The 19782-nt window shown below is 53.0% G+C and overlaps 1 protein-coding gene across 6 annotated transcripts in view; it reads left to right on the forward strand.

Annotated features, from left to right (window-relative positions):
- The window catches only part of Shank3 (SH3 and multiple ankyrin repeat domains 3), a 58253-nt gene extending 38815 nt beyond the window's left edge, over positions 1-19438 (forward strand). For 2 of the 6 annotated variants that reach the window (XM_034517192.2, XM_076911900.1), the window contains 4 exons: positions 2369-2499; positions 3052-3136; positions 6977-9233; positions 16939-19438. In XM_034517192.2, coding sequence (XP_034373083.1) covers positions 2369-2499; positions 3052-3136; positions 6977-9233; positions 16939-17527 — 3062 coding nt within the window. In that variant the 3' untranslated portion in view covers positions 17528-19438. Of the gene's footprint in view, positions 1-2368; positions 2500-3051; positions 3137-6976; positions 9234-11113; positions 12549-15959 lie in introns of those variants that run through there. The other 4 variants (XM_076911903.1, XM_076911902.1, XM_076911901.1 and 1 more) reach the window with 4 other exon arrangements.
- Positions 19439-19782: the final 344 nt, after the last annotated feature.

The raw sequence follows: 19782 nt of genomic DNA on the forward strand, positions 1-19782 counted from the left end.
GCCAGTGTGGGCTGCATTGGCTAGCATGGGTGTGGGCTTCTCTGTGCTAATTTCCCCTAGACCTATATGGCATAGATGCTGCTCATGACTGTTTTATTACACGAAGGCACTGGCTCTCAGAGGTATACATCTAAACAGGGTCAGTGTACAAGGTGTGTGTGTGTGTGTGGCGGGGGGGTGTCTCAGTATGCTACATAATAAGATAGCCTTGGGAGTTAATTAACTTCTACACAACAACTGTTAAGTTAGAAACAGTAGGTGCTGGTGAGCAGCTGGGGGTTGGTATGTCCAGGCTGAGCATAGAAGTTCTTCAGCAGAGGCACTTTGAGATTGGAAGGGTGTCTAGGACAAATGTTCCCTGATGGTGGACACAGCCTTCAAGAATTGGATATGGTCTGGTGACAGGTGGAGCCTGAGGCTGCTGAGTGAGGTTAGTATAGCGGTCAGGAAGAAGAAGGCACTGCCCCAACCTATAGTGTTCACCTGTGCCCTGGCCCTGAGCAGGAGTTATAGAACCATGCCTCAGACAGCCTTCAGACACTTTAAAGGTCTCTGTAACCCTTTGCACCACTGAAATGGTTTTCCCTTGTAGTTCAGTCTGATCTCAAACTTGTAATCTTGCCTCAGCCTCCCAAAGAATGGGATTACAAGATTTCTTTTCCTGCTGCTGTGATAAAATACAGTGAAGTAAAATGCTTGAGGAAGGAAGAGTTTTGTTTTTATTTGGCTCCCAGTTTGAAGGCTTTTCCATCTCTAAGTCGGGAAGAAGAAAGTGGTCAACAGTCAGTGTTTTTTTGTTTGTTTGTTTGTTTTTGATCAGTTTGGAAGGAATGGGAGCCAAGGAAATGGTGCCACTGGAGTTTAGGGTGGGCCTTCCCACATCAGTCACCACAGTCGAGATAACCCCTCACAGGTGTGTCTGGAGGCTGGTCTCCTAGGTGACTGAATTCTATGTTAAGTTGACAGCAGTGACTATCATACACAGTATGCTGCCATACTGAACTCTGTACTTTTTTTTTTAAAGCCAAAGTACCACTTTTTTCCCCCCTCTCTCTTTTGAGGGGAGTGTGTGGTGTACGTATGTGCACACATGTGCATGCACCTGTATAGGCATGTGTGTAGGTCAGAGGTCTACCTGCTGAGTGTCTTCCTTGGTCATTCTCTCATCTTACCCTTGAGACAGGCTCTTTTATTGAATCCAGAGCTTACCCTATTGACTAGACTGCCTGGCCAGGGAGTCCCTAGGACCTATCTGTCTGTTACAGACATGTTCTACCACGCTCAGCTTTTTATGTGGGTGTTGGGGGTCTGAACTCTGGTCTTCATGCTTGTGCAGCAAGCACTTTACTCACTGAGCCGTCTCCACAGCCCCCAGAGTCCCATTTTAAAACCAGTAACTTTAATAATAATAATAATAAAAAAAAGACTACACAAAGGTTTCATTTTATAGCGGATGTGACAAGAATATGCCCGAGGCCGCCTGGTGCTTCTCAACCAAGCCCTTCTTAGGCATCAGCCTTAAATAGATCTGAAGTCTGAGGAGTTTGAGTAGGCTTTTGGAGAGGAGAGTCCTTTCTGCAGTATACAGATTTTTCCTCTTTCCGTACCTTCCATCCCATCGGAGCTGCCATTCTGCATGGGTAAGAGGGAAGGAGCTGTAGCCTTCTGTTTTGTATTGAGGCCATCTTAGATCTCCAGCCTGAGTTTTCTTCTTAGGAAATAGCTCTCCTCTACCAGGCCAGTCCTTGGTTATTATCCTATTTACCCATTCAGCATCTCTTGCTTGAACAGTGGTGTCTGTCCCTGGGGCAGTGGTCCCGCTAGAAAGAACTTACCATAGAAAAGTGGTGCCGGGCGGTGGTGGCGCACGCCTTTAATCCCAGCACTTGGGAGGCAGAGGCAGGAGGATTTCTGAGTTCGAGGCCAGCCTGGTCTACAGAGTGAGTTACAGGACAGCCAGGATTACACAGAGGAAACCCTGTCTCGAAAAACAAACAAACAAAAAAAAACCAAAACCAAACCAAACCAAAAAAACCAGACATGGTGTGCTGCCACACTGAACTCCAAAAGTACACCTCTCTCTCTCTCTCTCTCTCTCTCTCTCTCTCTCTCTCTCTCTCTCTCTCTCTGTGTAAGTATGTGACTTGCAGTGACCAGGGTCTTTTTAAGGACAGAGTTTGGCTGGGGAAGGAACTGGGATGTAGGGTCTGAGGAGTACAGATGGAATGCAAGATCCGCAAGATCCAGGTCTCAGGCAGTGAGAGACCCAGGGGTGGGCAGGGCTTATTGGCTCCTGTTAGTGCTATGAGGCTGGCATGGGTGGGTGTGGCAGCCCTGGGGCTGAGGTGGCATCTCTCTGGTTGTGCAGAGAAGTTGGATGAGATCCTGGCGGTTGCTGCGGAGCCGACACTGAGGCCGGACATTGCGGATGCTGACTCCCGGGCGGCCACTGTCAAGCAGAGGCCCACCAGCCGGAGGATTACCCCTGCCGAGATCAGCGTAAGCCAGCCTTGGGCCAGGGCTCTGGGATGGTCAGGTCCGGGCCTGGGGATCAGAGGGTCATGCACCTCTCTTCTGAGGTAAGAGTTCTTTATCTGGATCCCTCCTCCAGAGGAGGTGGAGCTCTCCATGGCCTCTCTGGGAGACATTTGGGACCATTTCGGCCCGTAGGGTGGCCGGCCATAGTTCAGCTTGCTTCTATGGTTACAGCTTTTAGTGCTTCTGACCTTAGTCAGATTCTGTGTTACTCTGGGATCAGGAGGGTCCACAACTTTGCTGAGCCTATGGTATAGCACGTCCCTATTCAGAAGGCATCTGTATCCCACCTGGCACCTTCTTTCCCTCTCTGTTCAGATTATGCCCAGGGTCTGAACTTTGTATTGTATGTTCATTTTACTATCTGTATACTGCAGCCCAACTGAACATGGGCACCAGTGCCTTTGGGGCATCTGTTGTATGGGGTGTCTGGTCTAGCTTAGGATGGGTGGGGCTGGATGGAGGAGTGGGTGCTCCAGTGCCCTGGAGCTTCCATGTTCCTCCCTGACCCCACAGTCATTGTTTGAGCGCCAGGGCCTCCCAGGCCCAGAGAAGCTGCCGGGCTCTTTGAGGAAGGGGATTCCACGGACCAAATCTGTAGGTATGGCTGGGCTGAGGGACTGCCTGGGGTTAGGGATGGCTGGGCTGGGTTGGGTGGATTCAGGGTTGGAGGACCCCATCTCTCTCTGCAAAAGTTCAAGGATGCCACTTTGTTTATGCGTCTGAGTTTGTTCGTCCACCCAGAGATGTGCCGTGGGAAGACACCTTTGAAGTTCTTTTCCCATCTGCCGCCCCCCCATCCCCGGCCACTTCTTTAGTCCTTCTCTTCCTGTCTGTCATTTCTGCCTCGCACAGACGACAGCTGCCACCAGCACAGCCATCTCCTGTCCTGTCAGCCAGAGCACAGGTCCAGTTTCTCAACCTAAAATTACTCTTCTCCTTGAACCTACTCCATCTCTCCAGGTAGCATCCTCTCCCGGTACCTTCATGGTCAGACCTAAAAGGTCACCCGTAATTGCTCTTTCATTTCCATATGCTCATGAATTTGAAGCAGCTGGGTCTCTTCAGAGCCAGATTGAAGCTTCTCCCACTAGGGTCAGCAGTAGCCTCGGGGCATCCCCCCTGGCAGGCACGATCAGCTTTCCTTCCACTGACCTCAGGTGGCATTCATTTCCCTGCTCCCTCCTCTGTGGAATTCCTAGGATTGTGGGAGTGAGTTTCTTGCTCTCTCCTCCTTTCTTGGCTGCATTTGTTCATCATATCCAAATAGTAGGGCAACTCAAGGCTGTGTCCGTCCTCGGGCTGCCTTCCTTCTGTCCATCCTACTGTGGTGCTTATCAGACCCTGGCCACCATTACACTTTACACCTAGTGGTGTCTTCTCCTAATCCCAGGCCAGAATCCCTAACAAGCCCTGCTGTCTATGTTTCTCAGGTATCTAGTCTCCTTGACCCACTCATCCGTCCACCTGTTCTTACACACCCTACTACACTCACTGTTTGTTCCACATCAGAGTAAACTTCTGCTCAGCCCATTACAGGTTAGACATGAGCAGCTTATGGGCACACTGGCTCGTTTGATACCTACAGTAAGCATGGGGGTGGGAAGCATTGATTTTACTTAAGGAGAGTTAAAAATGGCTTGCCTCAAAGTCAAATCGCTGCCCTGCCTATACCTCCTTAAGAATGGATACATTCTTAAGCCAAACAGCTGAGTGTGCCTGTTATCTATCCTGGGACTCCTGCTTACTGTAAGCTGGCCCTAGGCTGGATCTGGGTCTCAGTTGGAAGGTGACATGTCAGCAGTTAGGTCAGTCCAGCAAGTTATAATATTATAACTTATATATATAAGTTATAATATATATATTATAAGTAATATATATATATTATATAATATATATATATATATATATATATATATATATATAGAGAGAGAGAGAGAGAGAGAGAGAGAGAGAGAGACAGACTGACTGGGGAGGTCCAGACACACAGGAGCATCAGCATTTATTAGACTAGCTGGGAAATCAGACAGTTCCTGGGAATTCTGGGCCAAATGTGTGACAGAGGCCAGTGTGTAAAAAACACCGGTGTATGTAGGGCAGAGTCCTTCATGGGATGGCAGTGATACTTCTGTAAGTGGATGGGTGGAGAAGGGCAGCTGGGGAAGACTGCAGTTCCTGTGGAACCAAGAGTTGCTACTTTGTGTTCTTCCAAGCATTCTGGGCATCCTCCATGGCTTCTTTATTTCTTTCCCTACAAGCCTTACAGCAGGCTTGTCTTGAACCTGGTCCACAGCTTTGTCTTCCCCGTGTCCTCTTGCCACGGATCTGTTTTCTAGCCCATTTCTCTGGCAAAGGAAGCTTTCTGCAGTATAGTTATAACCTGATATCCCTCCAGCTGGTCCTGTGTGGGCTCCTTTTGTCTCGGGTCCCCAGAGCAACAGCCCTGTCCTGCTTCATCTGGGGGATCTGCTTCTGCCTTTCTGTTGGCATGAGTCTTTCCATATTCCTGTTGCCTGTCAGCCTTCTCTCTTTCTGGATGGTCTTTCTCAGAGCCGACTACTGTAGATCCAGATCTATGGACTTGTTGTATAAACCTCAAGCTCCTTGGCAAGCTTACCAGTTCCTCCTGCATGGTTACAGCTGAGCAGTGGGCTAGCAGGTGCTTAACTTTAGTTCCCCATAGCTGGCACACTGCCATGTGCCAGCAAGAGCATTGGCTGACTTGTCAGGTTCCTTGGACTCCCACCTCAGGTCCTGGCTGTATGTCCTCAGCATGTAATACAACTGTTGGGAATCCCAGGATAATAGTCTGCAAACATGGATACAGTCAGTAAAGATAGTTCAGGCTTCTTAAATATTGTTGCAGTAGTTGCAACAGCCCCTCCTTCCAGGCTCTGTCTGGAGCTCACACTCAGTACCCAGGAAACAGTCCTGTTGTGGACTGGCAGATAGAGAGGACCTTTCTTTAATCTGGTGTCAGCACCAGCCCCTATTCTGTGCGAGGCAGGTGATTTTTCTTTTTAATCCTCAGGCACAACCTACCATGCCATTGGTATTAAATTCCACCCCCTCTTTCACTGTCACGCATCATTCCTGTCTTCTGTAACCTTGAGGTCTCTGCGAGTTCTTCCTACATAGCTTTACCTGGCACACAGACTTGTGACTGTTCAGTACATGTTCCTGTGCTGTGTAGGAATGACATCAGGAGGGGGCCCAAGGGCAGCTAGGCAGACCTTACATCACTGGTAATGACCTCAGCCATCTTTCGTGGTGTTGCTACCTGCAGCCTTGAGCTGTAAACTGTAAATAGTCCCGTGAAAGGGCCAAGTAAGGCCCTGTGATGAAACGGACTCCTAAAGGCAACTTGTATGAAGCCGGAATTCAGGCCCAAGTTTGCAATACACCTGGCCTTGCTAGTTGTGAGAAAACAGAGCCAGAGACATGGAGAGTCACCGCCACACCTGTCTTCTACTCATTAGGTCGGGCTGCTTGGCATTTTCAAGCCTCACTGTGTAGGACTCTGCACCGGTGTCTACATTCTGTCTGAAATGACACGGGAGGTTCTGGAAGGATCTAGTGACATCTCTAGACAAGAGGATGGGGTTTGTTTTTAGGGAAGTGTACCTTTAAGAGAACAGGCTTATACCCTGGCCTGGGGTAACATTAGCCGGTAGGGGTAAAACCGGAACATGCCTTGGGTGCTTGATCTTCAATTCCAGTTTAGTTACCCATCCATTCTCCCTCCCATCTTCCTGCCCCAGGCTCTCTAAAGTTTAGCCTCTGGCTAGGGTACCAACTGCCTAGTTTCCTGCAGGCCCATCTGTGAGAGTCTCTCCAAGGAACCAATGAGTCTTCTTTCCCAGCCTCCTACCTTGGCTGGCTATCAGTGTCAGTTCTTGCAGATGCATGAGTCCACCCACTCTCTCCGTCCCCTCATTGATGTTTTACTTTTGGTGTGTGAAGGGGGCGACCTTCTTTCTGACCACCTTTCTTCTTGTCTCTAGTTGCCATCACGGTGTCAAGCAACCCCTAGGTCCTCGCTAACAGTTTTAGGAGGCTGCCTGTACCCTTCTGGTGTCTTCTCATGGCCTGCTCCATGCTCACAGGGGTGGGGAGATCTTGGCTTCAGTTCAGGCAGTCAGAGTTGGGGTCCTGTTCCAGATCCTCTGTAGGAGCAGCCCTCCACGCTGTGGGTGGGGTCCCTCCTGAACCCTCCATCAGAGCTCTCCCTACCTGCAACAGGACTTGGCATGGAGTGTGGGTGTCCTGCTCAGAGCTCTTGCTGTCTCCCTTCGCCTTTCATGGACCCTGATCCTATCTTCCTTGGTGGGGCTGTGGCCATTCTGGGGTGGATGATAGGACTAGCCAGTGGCGCTGGGTCCAGAGAAGCCTTTCAATGGCCAGCATCCTTGCCAGACTTACCTGGCCCCTCCATCCCCAGGGGAGGATGAGAAGCTGGCATCCCTACTGGAAGGGCGTTTCCCACGCAGCACATCAATGCAGGACACAGTGCGTGAAGGTCGAGGCATTCCACCCCCACCGCAGACAGCCCCGCCACCCCCACCCGCGCCCTACTACTTCGACTCCGGGCCACCTCCCACCTTCTCACCTCCACCACCACCGGGCCGGGCCTATGACACTGTGCGCTCCAGCTTCAAACCAGGCCTGGAGGCTCGTCTGGGTGCGGGGGCCGCTGGCCTGTATGATTCTGGCACGCCTCTGGGCCCGCTGCCCTACCCTGAGCGTCAGAAGCGTGCACGCTCCATGATCATATTGCAGGACTCGGCGCCAGAAGTGGGTGATGTTCCCCGGCCTGCACCTGCAGCCACACCACCTGAGCGCCCCAAGCGCCGGCCTAGGCCGTCAGGCCCTGATAGTCCCTATGCCAACCTGGGCGCCTTCAGTGCCAGCCTCTTTGCTCCATCGAAACCACAGCGCCGCAAGAGCCCGCTGGTAAAGCAGCTTCAGGTGGAGGATGCTCAGGAGCGCGCGGCCCTGGCCGTGGGTAGCCCGGGACCAGTGGGTGGAAGCTTTGCACGAGAACCCTCCCCAACGCACCGTGGGCCCCGGCCGGGCGGCCTTGACTACAGCTCCGGAGAAGGCCTGGGGCTTACCTTTGGCGGCCCTAGCCCTGGCCCAGTCAAGGAGCGGCGCCTGGAGGAGCGACGCCGTTCCACTGTGTTCCTGTCTGTGGGTGCCATCGAGGGCAGCCCTCCCAGCGCGGATCTGCCATCCCTACAACCCTCCCGCTCCATTGATGAGCGCCTCCTGGGGACAGGCGCCACCACTGGCCGCGATTTGCTGCTCCCCTCCCCTGTCTCTGCTCTGAAGCCATTGGTCAGTGGTCCCAGCCTTGGGCCTTCAGGCTCCACCTTCATCCACCCTCTCACTGGCAAACCCTTGGATCCTAGCTCACCCCTAGCTCTTGCTCTGGCTGCCCGAGAGCGGGCTCTGGCCTCGCAAACACCTTCCCGGTCCCCTACACCTGTGCACAGCCCTGATGCTGACCGCCCTGGACCCCTCTTTGTGGATGTGCAAACCCGAGACTCCGAGAGAGGACCGTTGGCCTCCCCAGCCTTCTCCCCTCGGAGTCCAGCCTGGATTCCAGTGCCTGCTCGCAGAGAGGCAGAGAAACCCCCTCGGGAAGAGCGGAAGTCACCAGAGGACAAGAAATCCATGATTCTCAGCGTCTTGGACACGTCCTTGCAACGGCCAGCTGGCCTCATTGTTGTGCATGCCACCAGCAATGGACAGGAGCCCAACAGGCTGGGGGCTGAAGAGGAGCGCCCCGGTACTCCGGAGCTGGCCCCAGCCCCCATGCAGGCAGCAGCTGTGGCAGAGCCCATGCCAAGCCCACGAGCCCAGCCCCCTGGCAGCATCCCAGCAGATCCCGGGCCAGGCCAAGGCAGCTCAGAGGAGGAGCCAGAGCTGGTATTCGCTGTGAACCTGCCACCTGCTCAGCTGTCCTCCAGCGACGAGGAGACCAGAGAGGAACTGGCCCGCATTGGGCTAGTGCCACCCCCTGAAGAGTTTGCCAATGGGATCCTGCTGGCCACCCCGCCCCCAGGACCGGGCCCCTTGCCCACCACGGTACCCAGCCCGGCTTCAGGGAAGCCCAGCAGCGAGCTGCCCCCTGCCCCTGAGTCTGCAGCTGACTCTGGAGTGGAGGAGGCTGACACTCGAAGCTCCAGTGACCCCCATCTGGAGACCACAAGCACCATTTCCACAGTGTCCAGCATGTCCACCCTGAGCTCGGAGAGTGGGGAACTCACTGACACCCACACCTCCTTTGCCGATGGACACACTTTTCTACTCGAGAAGCCACCAGTGCCTCCCAAGCCCAAGCTCAAGTCCCCGCTGGGGAAGGGGCCGGTGACCTTCAGGGACCCACTGCTGAAGCAATCCTCGGACAGTGAGCTCATGGCCCAGCAGCATCATGCCGCCTCTACTGGGTTGGCTTCTGCTGCTGGGCCTGCCCGCCCTCGCTACCTCTTCCAGAGAAGGTCCAAGCTGTGGGGGGACCCCGTGGAGAGTCGGGGGCTCCCTGGGCCTGAAGATGACAAACCAACTGTGATCAGTGAGCTCAGCTCCCGTCTGCAGCAGCTGAATAAAGACACACGCTCCTTGGGGGAGGAACCAGTTGGTGGCCTGGGCAGCCTGCTGGACCCTGCTAAGAAGTCGCCCATTGCAGCAGCTCGGTGAGCAGGGTGATGTGGGGAGGGGCCCGTCCCCCTGTCTTCTGTTCCTTTTGTTCATCTACAGGCTTCCCACTCTCATCTGTCCCATCTCTCATCTGTCTATGGCACGGGTTCTCCTCGTCCACCTTTTTATCTTTGTCTGGTTTTGCTTTGCAGTCTGAGATAGAAGGCTCTCTGAGATAGTGCAGCTGCTCCGTGGACCCCTTTTGGTGCAGGCAGTGGGACTGGGTACTTGTGAGACCCAGCTATGTCATGTGACCTCCCAGGCCCTGCTGGAGGCCCTGCTGTAGGCTTGCAACTTTGTATTCCAGCTTCTCGAGCTGCCTTCGCCTTAGCTGAGGATCTTCTTAAGTTGTGCTCTGGAGCCCCTGTCCATCTCAGCAGCTGGCTGACTGAGCCTACTGCCCATGGCTCCGTTTTGGTTTTCTTCTGATAGTATGGCTGCCCCATATGGCTGGTGTCGCCTCTCCTGGAGCAGCCTCCTCCCTTGATTCTTTTTCAGGCCAGAGTACATTGGTTCCTTTTCTTTAGGGACTTGATACAAATTTCTTATGTTCTGGCCTAGAAACATTTTGTGTTGTGGCACCTCTTAGGGCCCTTCAACACAGAATCCTGGATTTGATTTATAAAACTCCATCAAGAAGAGTTGGAAATCACACCTTCTCTCTCACCTACTTTTTCTTTCCTGTCTTGTTTGCCCCATCCCCCCCGTGGCGATGGAGAAGGGGGAGGTGATGAAGGAGGTCTGGGTGCTACTAAGGTTGTTAGACATTTTAGGCAGAAGCTGCCAGAGCCTTGGGTGGATCCCTCAGGCCCTTTCTTGGCAGTCTTCCCCAGGCCTCCCTGAACCTCATGGGTGCTGGTGACAGCTGACCAGTTTGTGACTAGCCTCTTGTCTGTGTTTCTCTAGCTGCTTCTGTCTCTGCCCCAGGGCTCTCCTGTTCTGGATTTGGATTGGGTGCCACTCCTGATTCCCCACTCCTTGGTTTCTAATGCTCTTCCTTGTCAGTTGTGGAGGACAGAGTTCACAGAGTAGCGAGCAGTGCACAGCTTAAGTCAGGACTTTAGGTCTTACTCAGAGGGCCTCCTGTTTTACAGCCTTCCAGTTTAGGGTCCAGTAGCTTGAGAAGCTCCCTTTGCTCTCTGAGAGGTTCAGGGACAGGGACATTTCTGTCCTTGTGACCTGTTCTCGGACATTCTCCCTTTTTGGCCTTTTCCATCTCTTAAGTCTGAAAGCCCTTTTCAGTACTGCAGTGATGAAGGCACCCTTAGAGTGGACAGAGTGGCTATGGACCAGTCAGGACACGTGGCTGGGGTCCCAGGTTTGTCTACAGAACTGGGTCTTCAAAGATAGAGGTGTCCTAATACGACTGTACTTAGACCATTTTCTTCCTTCTTTGTCTTTTCCCCACCACCAGCCCCTCTGTTTCTTTCTACCTCTTTTCTTGATGAAAGTTAAAAGTTACTTAAAGTACATAGGGTATTGCCTCACCTCAATAAACATTAAGCCAATGAATGGAGGAGGCTTGATGCAAGTGGCGTGTCCTAAGGCAAATTTCATTGGGAGCACAGATGGGCAAAGATCTCTTGGGTATTTAGTAGCACCTTTTGGTAACACTTGGTTTATGCTCAGTGACTTCACTTTGCAGAGGGAGACATTTGCTGTCTAGCACAGTTCTTAGGTATATAAGTGATACATTGTATCATGTTCATCAGTCATTAACCTCACTGAAGCACCTTGCACCTGTTCTTCCATTTGCCTCCCACTTACTTTTCTTCCCCCCCCCTTTTTTTTTTTTTTTGGTTTTGGTTTTGGTTTTGGAGACAGGGTCTTGCAATGCAGTCTGAGCTGGCTTTGATCCTCCTAACTGTCTCCACAGTGTGAGCTGTCACATCCTCGCACCTGGATGAAACAACGGCCATCTGGAGTGTGTCCTGCCACCTACCACGGCGCTTTTTTTTTTTTTTTTTGGCTGCAGGCATGGGGCACTTGTGGCTTTGTGTACATCTAGCTTATTTCAGACCTGGTCTTTTGTCTGGTCTTTGTGGACACCCTTACTTTGATGTCTATTGGGGCTGTGCCTCAGCTCTGGCTTTGTAGCCAGTGGGGGCTGGAATCTAGCATTTGGGTCTTACTTTGGGATAAAAATCACTAATGAGCCTTTCCCTTAGAGAAGTGTCCAATGTGTGTGAAGTCCTGATGTCTAGATGTGACTGTGTCCTTCTCAGGACCTGTCCTGGCAGAGGACACACCCTCGAGCCACATCTTTGGTCTGTGCATGGTGCCTGAGCCTTACTACCAGGTTCATCTCTGTCTTCTCTTGATGGAGTCCATCAAGGAAATGACCCTCTTTGTTCAGCTTCTCTGCAGATGTCTCAGGCCAGGCAATGATACATTCTTGCCATGGGTGCTCAGCAGCCCGAGCTTTTTGTAGACAAGTTTCCCCATGTTTCGTGAGAAAAAGCTCAGTAACTCGTAGATCAACTTCTCTATACTGGGCCTGTTGTTGGGATTTGGCTTGAAGTTGGAAGGTACATTGTTCTTGGTACTACTGCTGTGGTCTGTGATTCCGCCTGTCCCTCACTTCAGCTTGCAGGTCTTGCCCCCACTGAACAGATCCTCTGTCTACTGAGAGCCCTGGGCTGCATCTTATTTGTTCATCATTTAAAGCCCAACCTTAGGATCCACACCTGATTGTGGAGCTGCCTGTCAATCATGCGACCTGCGCCTGTCTCTAGTGCCACTTGTCTTCTGGGTCCCATGTTTGGACTTGAATCTTACATGTGGTTTGAAACCTACCACAGAGCTGTTTTGCTTTGACTTTCAGGGTCTTTCTGGGAGGGGCCCTGGGGGTTGAGCTCAAGGCCATGAGCATACTAAGCAAATGGTCAACCACTGTGTTACATCTGTGTTGTTTTATTGAGATATGAGACTTTTCTTACATTTATTGTACGTGTGTGTGCATGTGCACGTGTGTGTGCGCGCGCATATTATACACACTTCATGGTGTACATGTGGAAGTCAGAGAACTGCTTGTGGTAGTCAGTATTCTTTTTGCACTTTGTGGGTCTCAGGGATTGAAGTCAGGTGATCAGGCTTGACTGCAAGTGCCTTCACCAACTGAGCCAGCTCACCAACCTGAGATAAGAGTTATTCCATACAGCTTATGTTGGCATTGAACTCACTGTGTAGCTCAACTTGGCTTTCAGCTTAAAATAAACCCTTTGCCTCCCCAGTGCTGTTATCACAGGTGTGTGCTGGCATGCCAGCTGACTCAGTTTTATACCTGGCTGATTGTTACATTTTTTTTTTTTTTTAAAAAAGGTGAAATGGCTTTGGAAATATTTGCTGCAGTACTTTACAGAGCCTTTAATTTTTTTTTTTTAATTTTTTATCTTTTTATCACATGCTTGTGTGGGGGTGGTCAAAGTGTGCCCTGTTCTTTAGACCTGTTGAGGCCACTGCTGAGATTTCACAGGAGACCTACTTTCCAATCGGATTGCTCTACAGAGCCCTGGACTGTTTGCTATAGGTTCCACTTGCATGTTAAGGGCATGAACAAAGCCTATGTCCTGAGGCAGTCGTCATACATGAAGGTTCTTGAGTACAGTTGGAGACTGGGGAAAGGATGCATTGTGTCCCTGCAGAGCACTTGCATGAAGTCATATGCAGACACATTCGCTAAAGCCCCGAGCTCTGCTAGGGAACAGAAAGAGATCATAGAAGAGGAGACATAGGGACACTCGACCTGTCAGTGTTGGACAGGCCAGGCGATGAGGAGTGAGGCCAAGGCAGCAGAAGGGACACATGCAGAAGCTTCCGAGCCCTGCCTCTTCCTACTAAGAACTGTCCTGGAATGAGGCCTCTGAGTTGCCAAGGGCCACAGGCCTAGGTCTGACCCATGAGAGTGCAAAGGTGGTCATCCTGATGGAGAAGTCAGGCCCTTTTCTTGACTGTTGGTACCAGTGGGCTGACGGAGGTAAGGCAATCCTAGGAGGGTTTTTGTAGGGTGACATCATTTTTGTCAGTGTGAAGTATATTCCTGAGTTTGTGCTAGGCTCTTGGAGTCAAGGAAAGCCACCCAGAAGGAAGTGAAGGGCCCGGATATAGCTCAATGGTTAGAGGGCTTGCCTGGCATGCATGAGGCCTGCGCTTTGCGCCTAGCAGAGAAAAGGGGGGAGGGGGAGGAGAAGAGGGGAATGAGGAGAAGAAGGAAGAGAAGGGAGGGTAGATGCTGAAAGACCTTGAAACTATGAGGGTCCTGGACTCAGGTGACGAGGAAGACCTAGCTTAATGGGAGAAACCAATGACATTTCCCAAAGCTGAAGAGGTAGAGGAGCCCAGCCCTCTTGTGGGTGCTGCTCACTGAGGCAGGGTTGGACATCCTGTATTTTGTTAAACGCGGTTAGAAGATCCCAGTGGAAACCTTGAGCTCAGAAGGCACCGATGGGCCCTCGTGCACGGTGTTCCTGGGCTGGTTAGTCGTAGCAAACAATGGGTAGATGTCATGGGTTGAGAAAGTGCAGACCACGAAAGAGGGTGGGCTGGAGAAGCTATCCAAGGAGGAGGATGCTGAGGGAAGGGGCTCCTCCAAAGAAACAGGTCATCTCAGGGGACCCCTGCATGCAGCCTTGGCGAGTGCCAGGAGCGAAGGCCAGATCTCAGTGGCTTCGAGTTCCTGGGGGCAAGATCGGATGTCTTAGAGGATGTGCCAGTCCGAAGCACTTTGGAGGGTAGTGGACGCAGCCTGAGCAGAATGTGATTAGCCAGTCAGCTAATGGTAGCAGCAGCCAGAGATGGGTATGCAGAGATCTGTTAACATGTTAAACATGTGTAACATGTGTAAACATGTTAAAATCAGATTTGCACACTGCTGGGGTTTCTGTCCTGGGTACAGTGTGGGTAGTGTTCTTCCCCAAGATGGGGGCAGGGAACAGACAGTGATACCTTGACCACTCCTTCCTATACATACTCTTCCTTGGGCTTTTCTCCTGGGCCTCTCAACATCAGCAACACTGGTGGAGCTTTTGAGGTATACACCTGGCTCTGTCTCTACTCCAGTCTCTGAGGCTAGGTTGCCCTCAGCCCAGGCCTCCAGGTCACCCCTGCCAGGAAGGCAGGCTTTGGTACCATTCGGACAGGTATAGCTAGCTACTTGTCCTAGCTTAGACCTTTTGGACCTACGACTGCTCTGCTGCACTGCCTCATGGCTGTTTTGTACCCTGCAGTTCAACAGTATGCTACTGAAACCTAACCTTTGGGGTAGGCCTTGCCTAGATGTCTGTTCAGTGATACAGATGCCCATGCTGGGGTCAGCATGGATTCAGGGGGAAAGCCTGGCCTCATTGGGACTCTGTAGGTGGCCACAGTCTGACTTCACAGCTATGTTTCTAGCACTGCCTCCCCAAGGACCTCACTGCCTCACCTCTGCTGGCCACCGTACTTTTTGCCCCAAAGCCAAGATGACTCCATGAGGCCAGGTTCCATAGGAGTGGAAGTTTCTTCCGGAGTTTCTGCCTGCCTTTGTTTGAGAAACATCCTCAGGGATGTTTCTGGAGCCTTTGTGTTGGTGGCACTGTTTGGCTTGCTTGAGAAGCTCTGCCCTGGGTCTGAGCCCTTGGGAGGAAGCTGTAAGGGGCTGCTGAGGAGAAAGCTGTTGAAAGTGATTGAAGTGAGATCTCCAGGGAAGGACTGATTGGTGCAGGGTAAAGGTTGAAAGTTGCTTAAGGGTACATGTTCGTTAGCTTGCTCTTCTCTGCGACAGATTTCACCTAGCAGAAAGAATTTGAGGAGGAAAGGTGTACTTTGGTTTATAGTTTCAGGGATTTCAGTCTCTGTGGTGGCTTGACCCCCATTGCTGTTGAGAGTGTTATAAAATAGGGAAGGTTCAGTGAATCATTTCCTGTCAGCCAGGAAGCAAGATGGGAAAAGGAGGGGGGCAGGAATAGGACCATCAAATCATGGAACCATTTGTGTGTTGTTGTTGTGATCATTATTAATTTTTGGGGGCGGGGAGTGGGGTGGGGTGGGAGGGACAAAGTCTCAACATGTAGCCTTGGCTAGCCTGGAGCTTGCTTTGTAGACCAGGCTGGCCTCAAACTCTCAGAGATCTGCCTGCCTCTGCCTCCTGAGTGCTGGGATTAGAGGTGTGTGGCACCGCCACCCCAGACCCCAGTCGGTGTATTAATTCATCAATTCGGGCAGAGCTCTCATCATCTGACCCCGTACCTTCAGAATGCAAACCTTTTAGGGGGGATATTGCAGAGCCAAGCTATGTAACAAGGAGAGGGGTGCGTTGAGGGGACTCCTGCTGGTGTGGGATTCTGCCAGGTGGGTAGGAACTTAGGCCATCCTGAGAGAGGGGGTGTTGTGGGGGTGATGTGGCCGCTGGAGAGAAGTCGGTCAAACGTTCGATCAGACGGCAAGGCACCGCTAAGCAACACTATGGTCTGCAGCATACATTGGAGAGAGCCAGCGAGCTACTCCAGGGCAGGCAAACCAGATGCCTTCTATCCAAGCTGCCCAGGATACTTTCTCTTCCCCAGTCCATCAGCAGTTGATGGGCCTTACCTTCTGAATTCCGACCTCCATAGAGTGTCCCACAGGGGTCCCCGAACCTGGCTGCCCCATTGTGTGGTTGTGACTGAAGGCATTGTGGGCCTGGCCTGCTAACACTCTCTCTCATTGCTCTCTCCTGCCCATCTGCATGTGGCTGCTCTGTCTAGCTGCGCCGTGGTCCCGAGTGCCGGCTGTGTAAGTGAGCATGCCCATCCCATGCCTCTTGCAGTCCACATGCTGTGCCTGGCTGCCCCCTGGCTGCTCTGCATGGCTATGTGGGGCTTTTGGTGCTACTGACAGCTACCGAGGCTATCCTTGGACATAGCGAGGGGTAGAGATGGGGCTGAGGTGCTATGGGAGTAAGCTTCCTTTAGAGCAGCAGCCTCGGGCTGGCCTCCCCCTAGCCGGGCAGGCTGGGGCAGGGCTGGAAGTCCAGGATCCTGCAGGTGAGGCTGGGAAGTGAGGTACCATCTGCCTTGTGTGTCTGCCTGTGTGCTACTGCCTTCCTGTCAGTACTGCTGCATGTCCGCAGCACATGTGTGGTCACCATCGCTGCTGTGGTGTGCTCTCCTGTGCAGGGAGGCTGTCTTCCTGTTATGGTGTGCTGTTGCTTCACACCTTCTGGGGGTGTGAGCCCTGCCTGGTGTTTGTCTTCAGTGTCCATGGACCTATCACGTCTTGTACCACTGCCAGCCTTTACCATGACTCGGCCATCCCTGAAACAGGCCTTGGTTGCTCTGGGTCTCGTCAAGCTTGAGAACGGAGCTGTATGTGGAGAGTGGTGAAGTCATATTTGAAATCTTATAGTCCAGAGCAGCTGTGGATGGAACCCACACCCAGAGGCTGTGTTAGAGGCTGGCAGGGAGGGGCAAGCAGCTTCAGTCCATGAGAAAATTTCCTTTGGTGAACTGCCCTTGGGGCCTCCATGGAGCGCAGCGTGGGGCGGCAGTCTTACTCCTTAGAATCCAGTCAGTTTAAGAATCCCCCAGAGCAAGGCACTGGTCCTGTCCCAGGATGTTTTTGTTTTTAAAAAGAATGACCACAGGATATTCCTCCAGCCCTAGTCCTCCTGGCTCTGCTGCCCTCTGTCCATTCCAACTTTACTTTCCACCCCTCACCTGGCCCTCACCCACTCTCCCTCCGCAGGCTCTTCAGCAGCCTCGGTGAGCTGAGCACCATCTCAGCGCAGCGCAGCCCCGGGGGCCCGGGCGGAGGGGCCTCCTACTCGGTGCGGCCCAGCGGCCGGTACCCCGTGGCGAGACGAGCCCCAAGCCCAGTGAAACCCGCATCGCTGGAGCGGGTGGAGGGGCTGGGGGCGGGCGTGGGAGGCGCGGGGCGGCCCTTCGGCCTCACGCCTCCCACCATCCTCAAGTCGTCCAGCCTCTCCATCCCGCACGAACCCAAGGAAGTGCGCTTCGTGGTGCGAAGTGTGAGTGCGCGCAGCCGCTCCCCCTCACCATCTCCGCTGCCCTCGCCTTCTCCCGGCTCTGGCCCCAGTGCCGGCCCGCGTCGGCCGTTTCAACAGAAGCCCCTGCAGCTCTGGAGCAAGTTCGATGTGGGCGACTGGCTGGAGAGCATTCACTTAGGCGAGCACCGAGACCGCTTCGAGGACCATGAGATCGAAGGCGCACACCTGCCTGCGCTCACCAAGGAAGACTTCGTGGAGCTGGGCGTCACACGCGTTGGCCACCGCATGAACATCGAGCGTGCGCTCAGGCAGCTGGATGGCAGCTGACGCCCCACTTCCTCTCCTGTTCCTGCTGCGCCCTGCCGGCAGGGCCCCCACCCCTACTCCAGGCCGCAGGCTCGGCTCGCCCCCTACCACGGCGCCCGGGCCAGGAATGTTGCATGAATCGTCCTGTTTGCTGTTGCTTGGAGACTTGCCCTGTACATTGCTTAGTGCCCTCCCCTGCCGCTGAACCCCACCCAGCACACAGTAAGGGCGCGGACCAGGGGGGCTGGGTGGAAGGGGGTTGGGGCAGGGTGCTCTGGCCTGACCACCTCCTCCACAGCTCCTGGTGGCCATTCTTTCAGAGGGGGAACCTAGTCCAGCATGCGAGGTCAGGACACGCCTTGGTGACTCGGGGGGGGAGGGGGGAGACATTGGGGTTCTCGATAGGGGCCAAGGAGCCCCCTGTTTTACATATTTTAATCCACTCTATATTTGGAACGAGAAAAGGAACAAATATCTCTGTCCGTAACAGTTCCCGCCCTCTTCCCCTCTAGTCCTCTCGCTGGTCCCGCCACAGCTGCCCAGTCTTCCATCTCCGGCCCCTCACTGCCACCCCATACAGGGCAGGGGACACTCCAGCTGGCCTGGGGTTAGCCAGGGTCCTGGCAGCCCACCCTGGGGACCCCGGCTCAGCCCCCTTCCCTCGCTGAGCTATAGTATGCCCCACCCACCCTTTAGGTGCTGCTCAGGGGGACGGGTGGCAGGCATTGCCTGCTGGGCACTAGCAGGGCCAGGTGGCCTGGGAGATTATTGCCCTGGGGCTGGGCCCCGGTAACCCAACCCCAGCCATCATCTTCACAGGGTCTCTCCCAAAGGAGGGGTCTAACCTTTCCCACTTCTTGGGCAACTACAGCAGAGAAGCCTCCCTGCCTCGCACCCCAAAGACTCCCCAATTCCTGCCCTGTGTGTGTGCGCCACATATGTGTGTGCACGCCTGTGTGCTTGTGAAAACTGGGTGTGGCTGAGCGCATGGGTGCCCTGTATGTGCTTGATTGTGGAGTGGTCCCCAGGGGCTGTTCTGGATGGGTGGGAGGTTGTGGAAGCTTGCACAGGGTGCATGCATGGGTGTGTGCCTGTGAAAGGGCCCTGTCTTCTCCAAAGAAAGGCTGTCCTGCTGTTGGGTCCTGCTGATTTCTCAGCCTGTTCGCCCTGAGCCTCAGCCAGCTTAAGCAGGGGTTCTTGATGAATCCTTTCAGCTTTGGGAAGCCTCAAGGGCTCCCCTGCAGGCAGTACCCCTTTGGGCTTCTAAGGGAATTGTGGGGACCACTAAAACCAGGCCACAACAGCCCATGGAGAGAGGCAAAGACTCCTGAGGGTACCCTGGCCCCCTTACTGTGACTCCTCACACTCAGCAATGACCTGTGGGGTGGGGGGCCCTGGGGCATTTTTAAACATAGGGTTTGGAGTCTGGACTAAGCTCCATCCACGTCACTCACAAGTTTCTGTTTCTATTTCTAGCTTTTTTTAATAAAAAAAATATATATAAAAAAGACAGAAAACAGGTGTTTTCATGGCCCAGGGGCTTGGCACGCCGGTCTGTGCCCACCCGCCCCACCCTGGCCCACCGGCCCCATTCCCTAGACACAGAGTCACACCCACTAACCCTCTTACCAACAGAGCAGGTCACACACACAGCAGCAGTCAGTGTAACAGACTGCCACATACAGAGTCTCACATTTACCTGTGGGTTTTTGGTTCTGTTCAATTTGGGTTTTTAACTTTACAGGGTCAGTTCCGCTTCACCCCCCTTTTGTATGGAGTTCCATCTGGGGGCTTTCAACCCCCTGCTCCAGTCCTGAGGCCTCCTGACCCTGACGTTGTGATACACCCCACAGAGATCTATGTTTCTTATATTATTATTATTATTAATAATAATTATTATAATATTATGTAATAAATTTATAAGAAATGAAATCATGTCTTTGTTTGCTTGCTTAGGGTTAGGGAATAGGACCTGTTCCTCAGACAAGTCCCACAGACCCACAGCGTTGGCCCAGTGTGCTGTGGACTCAGCAGTATCTTTGGAGCAAGCCTTTCTAGACCTTCCTGTGAGACCTACCAACCTCCTCCAATTTGCTAGACCCTGGCTCAGGCTTTCTGCAGACTTTTTAACACCTCACTTTAAAAAAACAATTTCTCTTTTTATGTCTAACCATGTCTGCATAAGTGTATGACATGTGTGAGGGTGCCCTTGGGAGGTAGCTGGGGTTTTGGCAATTGGGAGCTCCCCGATGTGCGTGCTGAGAACCAACCTTTCT

The sequence above is a fragment of the Arvicanthis niloticus genome, chromosome 13 (assembly GCF_011762505.2).
Source record: "Arvicanthis niloticus isolate mArvNil1 chromosome 13, mArvNil1.pat.X, whole genome shotgun sequence".
NCBI lineage: Eukaryota > Metazoa > Chordata > Mammalia > Rodentia > Muridae > Arvicanthis > Arvicanthis niloticus.